The 21,548-nt window shown below is 34.7% G+C and overlaps 2 protein-coding genes across 4 annotated transcripts; one reads left to right on the forward strand and one right to left on the reverse strand.

Moving 5' to 3' along the window:
* Positions 1–912: 912 nt before the first annotated feature.
* LOC121428722 (phytanoyl-CoA dioxygenase domain-containing protein 1-like) lies at positions 913–9,502 on the forward strand. The gene is made up of 9 exons (XM_041625531.1): positions 913–1,013; positions 3,144–3,290; positions 3,688–3,763; positions 4,086–4,189; positions 4,770–4,854; positions 5,466–5,591; positions 6,193–6,309; positions 7,024–7,150; positions 7,599–9,502. The coding sequence occupies exons 1-9, from the start codon at positions 927–929 to the stop codon at positions 7,648–7,650; spliced, it is 921 nt and encodes a 306-aa protein (XP_041481465.1). The 5' UTR covers positions 913–926; the 3' UTR covers positions 7,651–9,502.
* Positions 9,503–14,715: 5,213 nt separating this feature from the next.
* Positions 14,716–20,042, reverse strand: LOC121429146 (LIM homeobox transcription factor 1-beta-like). Of its 3 annotated transcripts, none has more exons than XM_041626074.1 (6): positions 19,741–20,042; positions 18,959–19,083; positions 18,256–18,333; positions 17,392–17,452; positions 16,698–16,876; positions 14,716–16,082 (listed from the first exon to the last, which is right to left on the reverse strand). In XM_041626074.1, exons 1-6 carry the CDS (start codon positions 20,027–20,029, stop codon positions 15,837–15,839), a joined length of 978 nt encoding a protein of 325 aa, XP_041482008.1. In that variant the 5' UTR covers positions 20,030–20,042; the 3' UTR covers positions 14,716–15,836. The 3 variants fall into 3 exon arrangements, with proteins under 3 accessions (XP_041482008.1, XP_041482007.1, XP_041482006.1); XM_041626073.1 differs by having other exon boundaries at positions 16,704–16,876; positions 18,241–18,333; XM_041626072.1 differs by having other exon boundaries at positions 18,241–18,333; positions 19,741–19,995.
* Positions 20,043–21,548: the final 1,506 nt, after the last annotated feature.

Here is a 21,548-nt window from a genome sequence, read left to right on the forward strand (position 1 = left end):
ATACAATATTTTTTCCTCTCTCTCTTATATAGAAGGGACATGAAATTATGTGTGTGATCCAGCTCACAAGAATTAAATAGCTTGCTTTTTTCGAAAATTGTCTTCACATCAGCTATCACTGTGATCTCAGGTTATTCTTTTTTATTCATAATCTTATATTACCATGTCCATGTCTCTGCAGGCTCTGCGGGTTTTCCTTAAACCTTCACCTTTATTTTTATCTAATAAATGTTTTTATCAAAACCAACCTCCCCTTCACAATCTCTCATAATTACTTTTGAAATGAGTGCTTGTATATATACGTTACCTTATATTGTTTAGATGTCTTAAAGTAAGTAAACATTTAAGTATATATTATTTTCTCTTTGGGGACCTTGCGTTAACAGGTCCAGCTTCTTTCAGGCCTCCTCCTTTCTTTCATGACTTTAATATTAGTAACAGGTTATTAACTTTACTTTGTAACACTGTTAATGACAAGATGTGTCATCTATATTGACTTATTCAATTGTTTCTTTAATAATTATGTTATTTTGTTATTATTTCCTGTGTTAAAATTTACCATGTTACTCACTTAATGTCCTGTTTGTACCCATGTATATATGTGAAGGAAATCAATAAACTTGAATAAACTTGAACCATCTTATTCATAGAGGTGTCCACGCACTCTATCATGCTCATCGTCTCCTTTTTTCTTACCATCATAAAATACCAAAAATAGTAGGGGGCATTTGATATTGTGTCCCCCTACTATTTTGAGTAGGGGGATCGACACGTCCCCTGGCATTTCCGCCCATGGTATTAAATTAGTGAGTGGAGCCAACGCATGAAAAGCGGAACAACCGATAAATAGCAGAGAGATCGAAGCTTTTTCTCTACGGTACCGCTAAGTGTGAAGATCTATGATTTTGATCTAAAACTTCAGTCTAATGACTTGGGAAGGAATTCGATTACAGTGCAGTGTCAGTAAGCTGAAGATGGCATCACCGGGGGCATCACAAGAAGAGAGAAAGCAGGTAATCACTTTACAGAATCTTGTTTTGAATTTACACAATGTTTTGTGTATGAAATTGCCTATGTATCTGCATTATCATGATTATAAATGTAAAAAAAAACACTAGGCCAATTTGATTCATCCTCAATCTCACGTTTATAAAACGAACTCGGTCTTTTCGTGCGGTCCCAGAGTACCGGTAGCTACGGAAATCAACCTTAAAGGGGAATCCAACCCAAATAAAAACTTGTTTTTATAAGAAGAAAAAAAATCAGACAAAGTTGATAGGTGAAAGTTTGAACAATATTGGACAAATAACAAGAAAGTTATGATTTTTTTAAAGTTGTATATATTGGTAATCACTATACCTATGGAGACTTCAAATTGGCCGCTTATGTGATGTCATAGTGATGTACGGCAAGGACTACTCTTCCATGTACTTCAATACATATTATGGCTAAAATGTCATTTTCCCCAAAGGTTTTATTTCAAATTGTATTTTTCTTTCATGAGGGCATTAAACAATATACTACCTGGGTTATATTTAGATTACTGCTTGAGGGGAATGGGTACTTAATAGGAGAAAACCACAAATCCCTGATAATAAAGTACATGGCCTATGGGAAAGTTGTCCTTGCCCCTTGTCATAATTTACTTACCCAGTTGCCAATTTGATATCTACATGGTATTAGTGATCTCAATTTTAAAGCAGCTATAACTTTCTTATTGCTTGTCCGATTTCTTTCAAACTTTCACCATTCTGTTTAATTCATTTTTCTCCTTCCCAACACAACATTCCATGGCCAAGGCTGGATTCCCCTTTAACAGGCACGGGAAACGCCCCGAGGCCGATCGCGACCGAAAGAATGCATTGCACTGTGTAGGGAGTACCGCGCATATTGACGACTGTGCTTTGCTTGACCAGACCGAGGCGGCGAGGTCGAATGGATTGGTTATTTATGTCGGCATTATCCTGGTTTAAGTCACCACTCCTTTCACCAGTAGAGGCGCACGGCCAATAAGGGAGACAATCTCCCATATTGGAGACTTGCTTTGCAAAAGAACAAAAGAAACATCACCATAAATACACAAATACCTATAAAATATAAATCGGCAGAAATTTTGCCGAATTTGTTTTTCATTTTTATGACATCAGCTTCCAATCGGACCTCTCTTCGCAAGTGAAATATTTTGGTCACTTGAAAAAGGTATCGTATTACCGAACGTGTGTTTTCTATGGGAAAAGTTGGGAAAACAACTAAGTCACTGATGAGCTATTTTTACCATATTTTATTTCGAGGATATAAAGACTTTAAAAATTGTGTTTTTGATTATTTTTCATCATTTTTCTATTCATGTTCTCTTTGGAAGGATGTTGCAAAGGTTAGAGCGTATTTGATTATTTTCTGCGATTTTCTGACGCATATGATGCGCGCGTTCGGTAATACAAGGCCGGTCGGTAATACAATCACTCACTATATTTGATTAATGTATTGATAAGTATAAATTATCAATTAGAAAAATAATTAGGCCTAACGTTAGTTATCTATTCAAATCTCGCTGCTGCGTGCTGCTGCAAAACAAAAAACAAAAAAAAATCCTGATTTGGTATATTTTGATGGAAATTTCTGCTAAGGAAACATGGAATATAATGGATATGTGATCTATGAATATGAATATAAGGAATGGAAGTACAAAGAAACATTCAACAATTTCATCTACATCATTTACATACAACTATATTGTTTGGCATCCATTGTACTTAGAATTATATTATTTATTATTATTATTTTCATTTTTTTTTCTTGGGTGACCTCAGGCTAAGTTTGCCTAAATAAATGATGACATCCCAATTATCTTACAACAAAGTACTGAAAACAAGCTAAAATTGTGTAATGGGTATATTGATATTCATCAAAGGATGTAATAACTAATATAAATATAAACAAGAAGCGGTAGACTCTAGATCTCAAAAGCAAATAATATCTCAATAAATGCAATGCCAATGCACAAACTGCTAGCATAACCCCTCTGAGTCGGTGCACCCATGCCAGGGCTCCCGGCAACACTGCACTCATCATGATGGAGCTACTATTTTCAAATAATAAAGAATTTTCTGTGTTTTTTTTTTCACTTTTGTGCTTTTATACAGTTTGAAAAAGATGGCTTTCTTGTGGTGGAGAATTTTCTTACAAAGGAAGAGGTAGAGTCACTCAAGTCAGAATGTCATGACATCGTCCAGAAAATGGACCCAAAGCAACATGCCAAGTGTACATTTGACACATCTGAAAATACTCAGGTAGACATTTTCCTAACTTTAAATGAATAAATTCAGAAATATCTACTCTAGTACAGTATTAACAATTGTTCAACTTTCTGAACTAGAAGTGTACAAGTTGCCTTATGTTATAAATGTACAATGTATTCATTTTTAATAAATAAGACTTCCATGGTTATAGCTTAGCTAACAGTAAAACATATTCATTTTCTTTCAAGGAAGTAATTGGGAAGTCAAGGAAGTACTTTTTAATTTTTTTCCCTTAGACAAGCTAATTGTTTGGTACCATTTGGTGGTAAAGAAGTCATTTTACATGTCTTTCGTTTTATGCAATGGGGCCTGGCTCCAATTTTATATATTTGCTTAAATTTTCCTTGTGTTTTGGTGTAAATGAATGAATATTGATTTTTTTTTCTAGGCCCGGAATGAATATTTCATGAACAGTGGAGACAAGATCCGCTTTTTCTTTGAGAAAGAGGCATTGGACAAAGAAGGTTAGATTTTGTTGAATTTATAAGAATGTGAGAAACTCACAATAACTTCAGGATCATTCTGCAGACGAACTACAAACTTGGATCATATAGGAATGAATATGATATGATTAGAAGTCATACACACTATCTTTTAGTCTTCTGGTCCCACTGATAAGATAAATTTGCATATATTTACTTTTAAACTATTTTGAAGGAAAAATCAGAAAGATGTTAAGATTTTTACAAAATTTAGCCAATACATAGGGTAGTACATGCATAATCACCATGAAAACCTTTCCCTCTGTTTACATAACTTCCTTTTCCGCCATTTTCATTTGCACAGGAAATTTGCTTGTTGACAAACATTGCAGCCTCAATAAAGTAGGTCATGCCCTTCATGAACTCTCACCTCCATTCAAGAGGGTATCCTGTTCCAAGAAAGTACAGGTAATATAAATGGTTTCATACCTTCCTAGTCAAGATAATTGTTGTGATGTTCATGAGAATTTTATTAGGGCATACAAACACTGTGCATTCACACTTACGCAAACTATGTGAATTTCTTATACTTTATTAGCATGCAAAAAGATGTTTTCATACCTCTGGGATAAATGTCCTTGTATCTAATTACGAAAGTTACTTCCTAATTTACAATTATTTTCCTATTGGAGTTTTACAAGTGCTTCTACTTATCTGTTCACATTTGCATTGTACCAAGAAGGAAAACACTAATTAAAAAAGTGCCTGGCATTTTTCTTGGTCAGGTGGGTGTGAAGTTGCCAATGACAGGCTCATCTGCCGATAGTTGTGGAGGGTGTTCAATGATACCATTTTGGATTCTGATTGAAAAGAATTATGTGAACATATCCATGTCATGAATGATAAATTTGTGACTTTTATAAAGTAAATTAAATATCCTGACAAAAAACCATAGTCATAAGCATTTAAAACTTGTGTGATACTTACATAATTATATAACTTTACTTATCAAATATTATATATGCAAATATGTATCTCATCTCTACAGGATATAGCAAGAAACCTTGACTTCAAGAAGCCTGTCATTGTTCAGAGCATGTATATCTTCAAACCCCCACACTTTGGAGGAGAAGGTAATACAATAGCAGTCCTCTTTATACTGTTTCCCCACTTCAGGTGCAGGTCCAGGAAGAGGTGGTACATGGGGTTATGCCAGCTTTTGCTCCTTATTTGCATTGTGCTTCCCCATTACATTAATGATTCATCTTTTTTTTTTTGGGGGGGGGTATACTTTTTGCACATTGTTGGTTTGGGTGTTCTTGCAAACTAGTTCAAGTAAAGTATGACTGAAGTCATAAGGGGTTTCCATCACTATTCAGCCTTGATCTTTACCTTTATAAGCATCAATATCATCAACATAATATTTTTCCTTGTAATCTCTATATTTTGAGTTTGATTTAATGGTAATATTCTATACTAGGCATACTTTCTGATGATTTTCCATTATCCTATCGCTTATTTCAGGAAAGTATCTGGTGGGCAATATGGGTCTTTTTTAGTTCATTCGTATTTGGTGGGTTCATATTAGATATTTGAGCAGGTATATTTAGTAAGCCCAGTCATGTGGAACAATATTGGCCCTATTTTGGCACCTTGAGGAACAACAGTACAAATATTTTTTTTTCAGTTCTGCATTCAGCATCATGATCTTTCTTCTAAATTGCTCTTCTTTCCTTCCTTCCAGTCACGGCCCATCAGGATGGTATATTTCTCCACACTGATCCCCTTAAATTGATTGGTTACTGGATAGCGTTGGAAGATGCAGAGATAGATAATGGTTGCCTCTACTTCATCCCAGGCTCCCATTCACGTAAGCAATCTTTATGAGGAGGAGGATGATGACAATGATGTTGATTATGACATTGATGATGAGGATGACAAATATGATGATGACGAGGATGATGGCAATGATGATGATGACAATGATAGTTATTGTTTAACCAGAGTAGACACATGAGCTGTTACAAACTGTGACCCAGCAGGCCCTCGCGTTGTGTAATACTTAACAGGGTTTTTTCTTATGATTATTTGTTGAGAAAGTTTAGGTAATATGAGCATTTATGTAAGTTTGTATGTTATAGAAATTCTGGGGGGGGCTCCCCAAGAATTTCTATGACATTATGACAGTTTGCTGTTACAAACTGTGACCCAGCATGCTCTCGCATTGTGTAATACTTAACAGTTTTTTTTCTTTTATTTGTTGAGAAAGTTTAGGTAACTTGAGCATTTATGTATTTTTGTATATCATAAAAATTCTAGGCAGGGGGGGGTGGCTATCCAAGAATTTCTATGAAATTAAACTACATAGATGCTCACATCACCTGTCTTTTTATGGATATTGCCATTTTTTCATTCATAATTAATAAAAACTGATCAAAATTTTCAAACAAATGACTTCTTTTCCCCCACAGGAGACATCAAAACAAGGATGGTTAGGGATGCAGATGGCAGTGGCACAGCTTTCCAAGGTGAACCTTATCCCATGAGGGTACCCGATGAGGATTTCATTCCAGTTCCTGTCAAAGCAGGTAAAGATGGTTTTTGGTATCTTATGGTGCTGCCCCCTCTGTCTAAGGTGATCCCTACCATAACAAAGGTAACTTACATGGTTTCCATTCACTATTCCTATCAAGATTGGTGAAGATGGTTCATGGTTCCCGATGGCGCTGCTCCCTCTCTCTTAGGTGACCCCTTTCCCATAAGGGAAATTAACTTTGAAAGTATATGGTTCTGGTTTGTGATGCTTTTGACATAAGTGTAATCAAGTATCACTTAGAATCTCTGCCTGAGTGGCAGGTTAAATGACCAAGAACGAAGGTCATTTAGGGTCAATGAACTTAGACCATGTTAGGGGAATCAACACTGAAATCTTAACCATGGTTAAGTTTTAAGATGTCATCTTAACTTTGAAAGTATGGGGATCTATTTCATGAAAATTGGACATAAGAGTGATCAAGTATCACGTATCGTTTTGCATGAGTTTCAGGTCACGTGTTTAATGTCAAAGGACATTTAGGGTCACAACTTGACCAAGTTGGGGGTGGTTGAATTTTTATCATTACTTTGAATGTTTATGGATCTAGTTCATGAAACTTAGACATAAGGGTAATCGAGTATCACTGATCTTGAACAAGTCTTAATTTAAACACAGGAACGGGTCCCCAGTCATGCCTGAAATAAACCCTTGAGTAATTTCTAAATAGTTTTCAGAAAATCATGGCTTTATATTCTTTTTTGTACAGGTTCCCTGATTATCATCGATGCCAAAGTTGTACACAAGAGTTCCCAAAATACGTCCGATAGATCCCGTCATATATACACATTCCATGTTGCAGAGTCAGAGAAGACAGAATGGAGCAAAGAAAACTGGTAGGATTGTTTTTTTAAGTACAATTCATCAAGTTTGGAAACAGTAAATTTGATGTTTTAAGTGAATTTTTGGAAAGTAAAAAGTTTTTAAACTTTTTCGTACATAAAGGTAACATATTTTTCTGACCATGTTATATTTAGGTAAAAGATACTGTTTTAGACGATTGTCTAGTGTGCATTGGTTGAAAATAGGATTGTTTTGTGTAAGATAAGAATTCACTAAATTTCCCTAAAGGTGTACTTGCACAGTGCATGAATACAAGTGTATAGGACAACACATTATTTTGGTGTGAATATTTAGTACAATGTTTAATAAATAAATGAATTATTCTGAAAAAAAGCGTATTACATTTTTTGATTACTTGCAAACAGAATTCATATCTTATTGATGCATGGATATGATAATTTCCTGTAATCTCCTTGTCTCTTCCTTGTTTTTTTCTCACAGGCTACAACCCACATCTGAGATGCCTTTTCCACAGCTCTATACCCAGGACTAAAGTAAGGTGAGGTCTCACATAAACATGTATTATCAGTAACAGATGCCAAATTGATGACTAATCCACTCTCGACCAATCAAATGGCATGGCTTCAGGAGCTTATAACAGTAGCTTATAATCTGGTCCTTGATGACAGGATATGTGAGACAATGTTGAAATTTTTGAAAATGTTATAATGCTTTTCAGAATACAGGGTGCATTTCTTTTTAAAGACGGTGTCATACAGTGTTTCTTAATGCATTTTATGATTTTATCTTTTGATTTGGTGGAAATTGCAGGCAGATGTTTCTTAAGATTTCTTTTAATCATTGAAGAAATTTTGTTTTGTGATTGCCTGATTGGGCTAAGTACTGTCATGTGACCAAAGATAAGTCAATCATGAGGACCAAGCAGAACGTGCTATTCAGAGATGACATTGATGTTATTTTGTTTTGTGATTGCCTGATTGGGCTAAATACTATCAAGTAGCCAAAGATAATTTGATCCATGTCCACTAAACAGAACATGTTATACTTCGATGACATTCATGCTAAATTTGTTTTTTTTTATTGCCTGATTGGGCTAAGTACTATCAAGTAGCCAAAGATAATTTGATCATGTCCACTAAACAGAACATGTTATACTTTGATGACATTCATGCTAAATTTGTTTTTTAATTGCCTGATTGGACAAAGTACTATCAAGTAGCCAAAGATAATTCAATCATGTCCACAAAACAGAACATACTATACTTTGATGACATTCATGCTAAATTTGTTTTTTAATTGCCTGATTGGACAAAGTACTATCAACTAGCCAAAGATAATTTGATAATGTCCACTAAACAGAACATGTGATACTATGATGACATTCATGCTTAATTTGTTTTTTAATGGCCTGATTGGACAAAGTACTATCAAGTAGCCAAAGATAATTCGATCATGTCCACTAAACAGAACATATTATACTTTGATGACATTCATGCTAAATTTGTCTTTTAATTGCCTGATTGGACAAAGTACTATCAAGTAGCCAAAGATAATTCAATCATGTCCACAAAACAGAACATACTATACTTTGATGACATTCATGCTAAATTTGTTTTTTAATTGCCTGATTGGACAAAGTACTATCAAGTAGCCAAAGATAATTTGATCATGTCCACTAAACAGAACATGTAATACTTTGATGACGTTCATGTTGAATTTGTCTTTTAATTGCCTGATTGGGCAAAGTACTATCAAGTAACCAAATATAATTTTATCATGTCCACTAAGCAGAATGTGTTATACTTTGATGACATTCATGCTATACTACACTAGGGCCCATTTATTAAAAAAGGCCGAAATTCACAAAGGTGGTTTTTTAAAACCATCGGTCTAACCCATGGTTTATGCAGATTTCCTGTGTAAATTATGGTTATTTACCACATATACAAAAAATATTCAATGCTGATGCGCGCCATGGGGTTGAATTAATGAGTCCACCCTACAAACAGTGGATTCATGAATAAAATAGCGTATGTATCCATGGCAACAGGCGTCAATTTGGCGCACTGTGACAAAAGCGCGCATCATCAGCATTGGACATTTTTTAACATGCACAGTAAAATAAGCGTAATTATTACAGGATATCTGCATGAACCATGGGTTTAACTGATGGTTCTAAAAACCACCTTCGTGAATTCGGGCCAAAAAGGTAAAATCAAACTCATCCCCCCAAAATCAAACACAACCAGAATTTCAATCAATCGGAAGTGGACATTTTTTTAGTTTGCGTTTGATCTTTTGAGTTGTGCTCAAACTGAATTCTTTCAGCAGCATGCCTCCAAATGAGAGAAAGGGGGACCTGGCAGGAGCCAATTCCCAAAAACCTCTTAGTGAGAAAAAGCTGCTCTGCTGATGTCATGTAAATTATGCTGCATTATAATTGTAAAGTGCTCAGTCATAAAGTGAAGAGAATTAATGGGGGGGCAGAACAAGGTGTAATTATTGTTATTATCATCATTGATTAGACTGTGATTTCTCTTCTTTTTTTTTATTGTCGTATGGGATGTTGCAAGAAACTTGCGATCAATTGCAAGTCAATTTTCTGTCCCTAAATCAATCATTTGTCCTGCAGTTAATTGCAAATTAGTGATTTATTGCTAATTTGTTCTTTGAAACACGACGTTTAATCTGATTTGCTACAGCTAACGTTGATCTATCAGTTGTAAAATTGCAACAGAATATTTGCAATTGATCGCTTAATCTCATAAAATATACATTTCTTAAAATAGTAGTCTTTGTTTTCTCATTAAAATAGATGGATTGCATTTAAAACAAGTAAACATTTATAGAAGTAAAACAAAAAATTGAAAATACATTGCCAACTATGGGGAAGTTTGAATTTGACCATAAAAATTACCATGGACATGGTCAAATATTCTAACCCGCACTCTCCCCTGCCTGCCACCCCCCCCTGAAAGGAGAAAAACTGCCCCAAACTTATAATTCATGCTGTGTTTGAATAATAGTATATTTGATTACTTTGGCACAAGAGATTTAATCCTCCTTGCGTGCGAACGGGCTCTTTCAAAATGGCCGCCAAATTTGTTCCAAAACGGTGTTATAACAGGTAGATCCTTTAATATCTATACAAATGAGGCTTGCAGTATGTCTAAGTATATGTTTTCAAGGTCAAAGAGCACAAAATATATTAATCAGATAATTTGAGTCATTTAAAATGACGATTTTTGGTGAAAAACAGCATTTTTAGGTCATTTTTGGTACAAAAATTGCCTCCAAATCACAATTTATGTACATAAAACCTCAATAATCTATTCATCTAGTTTTTTCTATGTCTAAATATTTGTTTCATGGTCATTGAGTGCAACAATAGATAAAACAGACATATTTTGGGATTTTGTACTGTCATTTTTAATAGAAAAATCACATTTTCTGTAATTTTTGGTAAAAATTTAATAGTTTGTACAATCTTTCAAGTCTTTCAAAGGAACTCCAAGACTTTCTATATTTGTTCTAATATTATATTTACTTAGATGGTTTGCAGTTGTTTTGATGGATTTTTTCATTCAATTACTGTGAGAAATATGTAATTTAAAAGAATTTTTATTTCAGTGTGCTGTATTATGGAAGAAATCCTTTATTTTGGACCCTTCTCAATGTATGTGCAAATTTAAGCAGTATTTATGCATAAAATCTGCATAAAGTTCTCAAAATATTTAGACTTTTGTATCACATTTGTGACTTCAGAATTGATTCACCATGATTAAGTTAAACTCATGGTATCAAAAGCATGATATTTTTTTAAAGTCAAAGTTTTTTTCTTTCAATATTTTCTATTTCCTCTTTGCTTTGCCTTAAAAATCATGTCTAAATTGAACAGAGTTTTATGAACTCATGAATGAATTCCTGCATTTTTTACATTACAGCTTGCCAAATTCATAAAAATTATTAAAATGAATATTTTGTTGTTATTTTGAATGCAAAATATATATTGTCTAATTAATGTTTACAATCATTTTGTTAATGTGATGTCACTTTATTTGCAATTGTTGAAATTAACCGTTATAGTACTGTATTAAGGTACCAAGATTTGATGAAAATGAATAAAAACAATGATATTTGTATATTTTCCATTTTGTTCCATTCATTTACCAAGAATTGTGTGTATTGTATCGTGTACCTCTTGACAGGCATCTAAATATATGGTAATACATGTATATAGAATCTGTATAGGGGATTTTAGCGGTACATATTGTGGTCTGCATGATTTGCTGAAAGTGCAATATCGGAGTATATAGCATGATGCACCACAATCCGATGAATTTGTGTAGACTTATGTACAAATCTTGATGTGCAATATCATGTCATATTGCATGGTCTATGGAATAATAATCAATAAAGATAATACTAATTATATTTGATGGCTTTTCTTCATGGGATACCTGGGGGGGGCACTTCATGAAAGTTATCAGCACTGGCAAGTCATCTTTCTCAAAAAGTAACAGTGGCCAGAGCTTCTGAGCCAATCAAAACTAAGAGTTTCACTGATATTGTCAGCACTGATAATTTGGTCAGTCTGCCAGCAAATTTTTAATTTACAGCAGTCGAGCTGTTCTTCACACAGCACTAGTCTATTACCCATGTGGTATCGTTGGAAACAAAATGATTATTTAGTTTATCTTAAAATTAACTTGTTGGAGAGGATTTATGTTGAAGTAGATGTCTTCTCCAAGCTACCTTTACATCTAATTGTACACAGCTCAAAGAAAATGAGTTTGTTGATGTTACTCAAGCTTTTTTTGTATTTAGAATTGTGACCAGCCAACCGAAAACCAACAATAAGTCGCCAGGTTATTCTGTAAATAGCCCAAATAATAATTTGGTCCTCAGACAGTAAGAATTAAAAATTAATTCAAAAGTGAAAAAATAGCTTATCTGAAGGAGTATTTCCTCTTCTGTACACTGTCAAAGTTTGAAGTACAAGTTGAATAAAAAGGCAAGATACAAGAATTTCTTTGACACCATTTTTTTATGGACTATTGGGCGATTCCATGCTATCTGCTGTCTAGACAAAGGAGGGACTTTAATTTGTTTTGCGGTAATATTATAGTACAACTGGGTTGTCTTAAAAAAATGAAAAACAACATTACAAAACAAAGTTGTCCATGGGTGAATTAGAGGTGAAAATGTTGCATGTCATACCGATACCGGACATTTTTTAGTCCCCTACGACACGCAACATTTTCACCTTTCATCACTCGTAATCAACACTGTTTTGTTGGTTATCAGTTTTTCACATGGCTCCCTACTATAACTCTGTCGTTGACAAAAAGAGGCTAGAAATTGTTGTCGAAATATCCTGTACAACACATATATGGAATCGCCTCTTAAGCTTCACTGCGATTGCATAGGGATAACTCATGCTTACATGAATCCCACATTTCAGACCTTTTTTACTTCTTGTTTAAAGGTCAAGTCCACCCCAGGAAAACGCTGACTTGAATAAAAAGAGAAAAAATCAAACTAGCATAGTGCTGAAAATTTCATCAAAATCGGATGTAGAATAAGAAAATTATGACATTTTAAACTTTCGCTTATTTTTTCACAAAACAGTGATATACACAACTAGGTAGGTAAGTGGGTGATGTCCATCACTCACTATTTCTTTTGTTTTTTAGTGTTTGAATTATAGAATACTTCAATTTTTATAGATTCGACATCAAGGACCAATGAGGAGAAAGTTAGAATATTTCATATAATAAAATACAAAAGAAATGGTGAGGAGATGATGTCATCAGTCTCCTCATTTGCATACCAGCCAGGATATGCATATAACTGTTTTGTGAAATTAAGCAAAACATTAAAATATCATAACTTTCTTATTTGACATCCGATTTTGATGAAATTTTCAGTGTTATGCTTGTTGGATTTTTCTCTTTTTATTCAAATCAACTTTTTGTTGGGGGTGGACTTAAGCTTCTCTAAATTTATTCACCATTCAATCAAGTACTTGTGTGGGTAACCGTTGATCAATTCAGACAAGTAAGACATAGCATTCAAAGCTTAGTTTATTTTCAAGCTTCATAAAAATATGAATATTTCGTTTTTGGCTACTTTTTGTTGGTGTTGGGGTAGCAGGTCATAAATATTCTGCAGTGGGGTAAGGAGATTAGGGCGATTCATGAAAGTTAGAGGAGAAGAAGTAAGGGTGTCTTGAGTAAAATATGAAAATATGATACTCTAAAGAAGGACAAACAAATTAAATTTGATAATGCATTCACATTTAATCAAGATGAAAAGAAAACATTCAAACTCGTCTAAAATCTTTGCACATGGACTTGAATGTATTATAAAGAAAACAACTCCCTCTCTTTATAGTTACATAATAAATAAGGAAACGTATAGACATAGTTCTAGAGTATGTACATTATACAAATATTTGTGTTCAAATGGCAATAAATCGTAGAATCGTAATAAATAAGTCAATAAATACTAAGAAATTGACAGCACGTTATAAAATAAACACGATATGTAGTAGGAAAAGAAATCTGACAAGTATATGACACAAAGAACTAATACACCATCTACATCATACACCATAAAGGAAAATTCAGTGGAATGATTCACTTTTAAAAAGAAATTACAAATGAAAGCACAGTTTGTCTTATCAAAAGAATAGAAATTCTATTTGAGGTGTGATCACTAATACTACTAGATATCTATACAGTCTAGTCATTTACATCCATGATTTATCTGAAGGATCTCAGAAATAATGAATTAGTTCATTTAAACAACGAAAGTTAAGAATTAGACACCACATGAATTCCCCCACAATTTGATATCAAGATGAGATTGTATGGTGGAGCATTTCACACAATACGTTGAAATAGTTTCTTCAAATAGATGCATCTGAATAAAGGTATTGCATTTTCATATTTCATAGTTAATCATATTCTTCCACACAGTAAATAAACATATCAAGGTTATTAGAATGATCCTAGCTGAGGTTCAGTTTTTTTTAAAACTGGTTGTAGGTAGTGTTAATTCCAAATTAATTAACTAAATGGTCATTAAGAGTACTGATAACCTTACTTACAGATTTAAGAATATTTGTTTTCATTCAGTACTGTTTCTAGAATGAACTGAAAACGCTGAATCATTTTACAAGCTGGCAGGATGATTAATAAGTACTGAAAATTAACCATTAAAAGAGTTGTTTTCCAAACTCGGATCTCTTACAAATGTTGGCCTAATTCACAAATGCAAGCACAGCTGAATAAATCAATAGACTGAAGGAGTTGTACCAGTATTTAGGTAATAAGTACCTGTAGAACATGACATAAACATAAGACATTTCTAAAAAACAAAAATAATAAAGTTGATTGCACGTTGGTCGACAGAATAAAAACACTGTCGGTATATTTTTGTACATGATAAAACATGACTCATTCTATGCGTCAAATTATAATTTGACGTCAAAAAATGGTATACTAAGTTTCTGAATTCCTTCCATCAAAGCTCTTCACAGTCTCCATCATTCGATTGTGAATTCTGGCAATTATGATTTTTAAATTCATCCATAGATATGGTTTTGTCAATGACAACGTCATTTAGATTACAACCCAACTTTTTATTGAAGCATTCGTGAGCAATCCAGCGAATAGTTTCAAATTGATTCAGGCCCAGATCCCTCTTTGAGTCTGAAATACCTATTGGATGGTGACGTTAAACGTCAGTCCACAGAAGTTAAATACATGAAATTGATTGATACACACCTTAAAAACCAATTACCCACACAATATATTTGTTTGTGGTTGAATACAGAAAAGGAATGTTTCTACATGTTTCAGTGATGAATGATCACATGTGACTTGTGTATGCAGACATGAATTCCATAGCTATACCCCTTCCTACATGGTGTCACAGTACTTATCCATGCCATATTTTGCTTTTCAATGTCATGATACTCTGTATTGTCCAAGGCTTATTATACCTTTGATTTTCTTTTTCAATCAGTATTCAACAAAATACAACACCATGCAGCACTGTGAGCATTAAAATGTTTCCATTTTAGTGACATTTTGGAATGTATCCAATGACAGTTGGATATACTTATTTCAATTTTAATTTTATATATCATTGCTTCTTGTTTCTCTCTATATATCTTTAAAGTCACTTGATGTAAAGAAAGAAAAGCCAAGTCTTTGTCAAATCTGTTTTGGGAAACCTTCCATGTTTCTGGCAGAACTTCTGCCTTGTTTTCATATATGTGCTGAGTTCCTACCATCTTCTGTCTTAACTTTTGAAGTCCTTAAACAACTCTGTTTCAGGCCAAAGTCAAATCTCATCCGATCAGCTCAATGTCGTCACACCATTATAACACACACCAGATCTTTTGAAAAAGTACCTTATCACAAAATTCATTACTGATGTCCTTGGCCCGGGCCATCGGACTCCTCTGCATACCCCATCTTCTGTTTCCATGGTTACCAGATGCTATTGATGACTTCCACATCTCTGGGCTTTAGGTAACCCTCAGCACGTTACGTTCCACTTTGCTTTAATTCTCAAAAAAGTGACCCGCCTCTCTCCTTAAACTGACTTTTACGCTCAGTGCTCAGTGTTCATGCACATATCACTGGTCCCAATGATGGTCTGCAAGTCACAAATATTCGCTCATCTCTATGAAGTCTCTGAGCATTATTCCACCGCATTAAAGTAGGAATCCTGCATGGAGTATAGCTTGTCGATGGGGTTACCAATGATGCCCCCTACCTGCGGGACGTGCACCCCATTCATCTCCATCTCTCCCTTGGTGAGGAGGGTTGTGACCTGGCTGGTAGGGATCATATCGTGGTGGTCCATCACCCCTCCAACATCCATCCCGGTCGGGGGACCGTCGGCCAGGAACTGCTCCGGGCTGTACATGGGTTGGTTCATCATACCCTGGTAGAGAGGAGAATGTAAGTTAGAACTTTCTGTCATGTTGAATTTCTTATTGTTATTAGCATTATTATTATCATTATTATCAGTATTAACATTATTATCGTTATTATTTTTATTATCATCATCATTATTATTATCATTATTATCATTGTTATCATTATTATGATTATTACTATTGTTATTAATATCATCATTATTATTAATATCATTATTATCATCATCATTATCATCAGTATTATTATTTACTTGACCAAATCATACAACACATAATACAAAAAAAATCAAATTTTGTTATATATTTTGACATTAAATTCAGAACACAATATCACATTCCACCCTTTAGCTCTCTCTTTCTTTTCTGATTTTTTTTCTTAATAGTGAAAGATTGTGGCGTCACATGGCCCCGAGCTCTCATCTGTATGTAAGTGGTTAAACCATTGTAAAAAATCTGATATTTGTTCACTTTTCATGAAGAAAAAGATGCTAATGTTAAAGTTTTTATCATTATTTACAATCATGATGACGAAGTTGTTGATGCTAAGAAAGATTTTTTGTTATTTATACTATCTTGATGAAGAAGTTGTGGATGTTTAGAAAGTTTTGTTCGTTATTTACAATTACCGGTGGCTGATTTCCGAGGGGGGAGTCCTGTCCGTAGGGTGATTCCATCATTCCTTGGTGAGAGGAGGGTGGGATGGAGGAGGGGCCGCCCGAGGCGTAATTATCAAGATCAGTGACGTCACTGAAAGAAAAGTCACTGTCGTCGTCTTTACTTTCATCTTGGTCATCGTTTCCTGGAGAGATATGAAAAGAAAAGACTCAATTTAGTGCTACCATTGAGTTTAATATTGTATTATTGTTTAGTTAATCTTTGAAAGAAAGAAAAATGAGAGAGACAGAGAGAGATAAAAAGAACGATAGAGAAGTGAGTAAGCAAGAGAAAAGAAGGAAAGCTATTGTCGATGCAATATTAAGAGAGAACAAAAAATGAAGATAGAGAGAAAAGACAAAGAGAAGATGGTAATATGGCTACCTTTACTATATTGTTTTTTTTTTTAATTCACTTGCTTCTATTTTAACCGAAAAGAAACGATTTCATTCCCTAAGTATTCTTAAAAAAGACTGATTTGGAAGCCACATATTATAAGCATACTTTTGGTACCATAGATGTTTCACATTTTCCCCTCGTGTGAGAGGGGTGTGGGTGACAATACGCCACCATGAAGCTAACCAAACCTTTGATTTTCTAAGTGCCCCCCCTTTTAATTCACCAGTGCCGCCACACCCCTGTAATGGATCTAGTATTTACCTGATCTCCTTTGTGCAGCTGCCTCCTGCTCAGTCATACTCTTCCTTGCAAGTTTCTTCATCTGAGAAGATAGAATTAGGAACAAGATACATATTAATTACCTAAAAATATTATTCATTAATTGTTATATTTTTTTGAGGTATGTATGTATATTAAGATAGATATACAAATGTATAGATACAAATATAACTGATTTATAAAATAAAATATCAGTGCAACGTATAGACAAATGCAATGAGTTTTACATGTAAATGCAAAGTTACATTTGTACAAAAAATTAAAACACACAAGAAAATATTATATATTATAATCATGAAAGTTGTTTATTCAATTTTATAAATCCCAGAAAGAATACATTTCCTGTCTTTAAAAAAACATCAATGGCCAAACTTCTATAGGAACCAAATATAAAATCAAATGGTTATAACACTGTCTGAGGATGGATTATTAAGGGTATTGTGGGGTGGGATTTATCAAAAAGGAAAGTTGAAATAAACCAAGATAGATAAAAAAAATATGAAAAGTTCGAAATTCCTATGGATCTGCCAATGAACTTATAATAATACAAAAAAGTACAACACCATTAGATCTAAATAAATACAATAAATGAATAAATATGATTAAATGAATATGATGAATAATTGAATAAATAAATAAATGGGTTACATAAAAATAAATACTTCAATCTACATGTATAGCTAAGAAGGTACATCAATGTATATCAATTATTCCTCAACTTTGTTCAATCTTCTCTTAATTTCGCTAAAATTGTGTAAGTGTAATGAGCATTTTTTTTCTTATGAGATTCAGTCTAAAAGCAAATTTTATAAGGAGCTGTTTTTCACTTACATGTTCTTTCCTTACCTTAGCTCGTTGGTTCTGGAACCAGACCTGGACCACCCTTACGCTGAGACCAGTCTCTTTGGCAAGGGTTTCCCGGACCTAAGTTGGACCAAAACAAAAGACAGGTTGTTATTTCTGCGAATCTTGAAGTAAATGTCCTTATGTCTTTTCAGTCCAATCCTACAACCTTTATAAATAACGACCTTAATTAAGATTTAATTTTTTTTCTTCTTTTCATCTTCACTTTCATTGAGCAAAGTACCATACTACAACTTAACATTTGCAAAGGTTCTTATTTATCCTCTTCCGGGGCTTGACTGTGTCCTTAAGAACTGTCCCTACAGTGCCATGAATATCCTAACATATTTTGAAGTGTTTTATTTCCATTTCGGTTTTTCCAAATTTTTTAACTTTTCTTATTTTCTAAATTTTAATTCACTTTCGGTTAGGGTTATAGAAACAACATAATAAGATGTGAAACGTGCGATTCTAACATTCAATAGCTCATGTTGCAGTTTGCTTTCAGAATAGGCAGTATTACACTTTATGAAACTTTATGAAACTGTTATTTATGTCAATTATTTTCTTCCTCCTTCCCCAAATGAATACACCCAAAGGGGACAATGGAAATGACAGTTGGTCAGTATCCATAATGCGTATTTACAATTATTCAAACATGGTATTAAAAACAGCAATATTGTAAAAAAAAATCCTAATGACTTACCTTCCTGCAAGGTTTAGAAGATACCTCGAAGGAAGCTTTGAAAGCTCTTCTTTGTGACGTGGTCAGGATCGTTCTGGGTCTTTTTGGTCCCTTCCTGCCATCTTGTGAACTTGATTTTGAAGACACTGTTCAGAGGTGTGAAACAGGATTCAGAATTTTGAATAAATACGTTTTGTGATCGTGCAACATAGTTGTTTGATTTTATTTCCAGAACTAAAAAACAATTATACCAAGAAAAAAGAAACATATACTTAGCCCACAATCAGAGGATAACCCAATCTAGCAACAGAACTTTATGCTTCTTCCTTGGGGAACTAACACGTAACCCCTGGATGATAGTTTATCCCTTTAAATGCTAAAAAAATGAAATTTCTAACGGCAAGTTAATTGTACTCTATATATGAAAAAAAAAGAACTTTGCACGCTCAGAAATGCCACACTGAGTGCATAATTTACTGGTGCAATTCTGCACTTTTCTGGTCAGGTAGATTAAAAGTCTCGCCAATTAAAATGTGTTCCTAGTCCCAAAAAGTGCAATGTTGCTCCTGTTACGGGAATAAGAGAAATTATTTTGGGACATGCTCTTTAAATTCTGATTTCTTCCCAACAGTATATGGACGGTAATTATTTTACAAATTTCACCAAGTGGAAAGGACTGATCCAGTTTCAGATGTTTGATGATGAAAGAGAAAGGTGCAAAGTGTTATGAATAATTGTTAAATGAATTTCCATGATATCTGTCAAAATAATGGTATTACAAGGTGAAAATTGGGAAAGTGTACCTTTTTGCGTATCCACCGTGTGTTCCTTCGTGTAGTCCTCTTTGCAATACAGTCGATTCTCCTTCAGAACGAATTCGTCCCCCTTCTTAAGTTGTTGATCACACATGACGCATGTGAAACAGCGGAGGTGGTACACGTTGGAGAGCGCCCTCATGACAAGCTCACTCGACGGGATTGATTGGAAGCAAGCATTGCACTTCGTTCCGAACAACCTGCAATTCAGAAGAAGAAAGCACAAGATACATGTCAACAATCGCCGTTTCTGATAAACAAACTTTTGGTGAATCATTAATTACTGTTGCGTGAAGTTGACGTTCTTCAAACTAGGTGTCCAACCAGACTGACCACCTGACCATGTCAACCTGAACAGACTTCCGTTGTTTTGTCTGAAAGTCAACACTGAAATATGAACTTCAACGCATCGTGTTCCTTGAATGCTATATTAACTTGGCACAAAACATATAGATAGGAACGATAAAGCCTGTCAACTTTTTTAAATATGGATTATGTCCCATTCAAACAGGACTTTTAAGTCTGATAAAGTTGTCTTCCAGAGCGTATTTTTTGAAGGTGCAAATTGCATTTAATGGCACGCTACCGCGGTTACACTACTGGGTCATTTTGATGCTCTATAATAATTGATTTGATCGTAAACAATAATGGTTTCCCATGAAGTTCTCAAAATCGAGGATCTTATTACCATATTGAAACCATCTATCATGGGAGCTTTAGAGAAAGCACTGATACAGGAAATGGGTGTAGCAAGAAGTCTGGAACAAAACGGTAGATGGGTTCTTGGGTTTGTAGGGGGCATTGCCCGGAAAGAAGGGTTGTCAAGTGTCCTCAGAACTTCGTATCGCTCGAGACGATAGGCACGTGGTCTCTCATGCACGCTCTTTTGTTTCGTTGGCACGTGCAGTCTTGCAACCGCTTTCAAACCCACACTGAATGGGTAGGATATATCTATAAGCCGAACAAGGTCTTTCATCAGAGTAAGACGATTATTTCTGCAAGAGATCCTTCCTCATTTGTCTGGTAAGCTGGTTGAATGTTAACGTTTTATCATTCCCGATTATTCATTACAACATACGGAACTATGTTTTTGGTAAATGTGGTATCAACGCTAGGGCCCTTGTACAACTTGACAACAGTAACTGTTCTACATATTCCCGAGAAGGATACGGACAGACATGATTATTGTGAAATTCAGACGATCAAACTCTTGTGTTTTTAAGTCTGACACGGCATACCACTCACACGTGTGTGCCTTTCAGCAAACAATATGCGCGCCTGCAGGCAAGAAGCCAGTCGTGGTCAAGAAAGGTATGTGTTGTTCCTATCCCTGTAATGTCAAAGACGGTTGGGAAGTTTCCCAGGGAGCGAGCGCTGCAAGACGAACGCTTTAGCTATTTGTGTTGGGGACAGAGTCAACTTTTGGTCAATGCTCTATTGTGGCAAGAATCGTATGTGCTCCAGCGTTCCATTATGGACACAATAAGCAGTGGTCAAGCGTTGTATTGTGTCGATCACCACTGCGTATATGTCGACGGTCTTGGAGGCGGAAATGGGACTGAGCTACTTATTCCGCCTATTTACGTTCGTGAGACATTGGGCATTGGACATCTAAAGCCATGGGCTATTGGTTGAAAAGTTGAACGGTCAACTTAATTGTCCATCTATCCTTTCTCGTCATTCTCGGTCAGTCATCTCTTCCTTCCATACTCCATAACTCTGCGCCACTCGCCTTCTCACTCTCTATATCTCTTCCATTCTTTCCCAACATTGTCTAAAAATTGTCTTCTGGATTG

This window comes from Lytechinus variegatus, chromosome 15, assembly GCF_018143015.1.
Source record: "Lytechinus variegatus isolate NC3 chromosome 15, Lvar_3.0, whole genome shotgun sequence".
In the NCBI taxonomy this organism is placed as follows: domain Eukaryota; kingdom Metazoa; phylum Echinodermata; class Echinoidea; order Temnopleuroida; family Toxopneustidae; genus Lytechinus; species Lytechinus variegatus.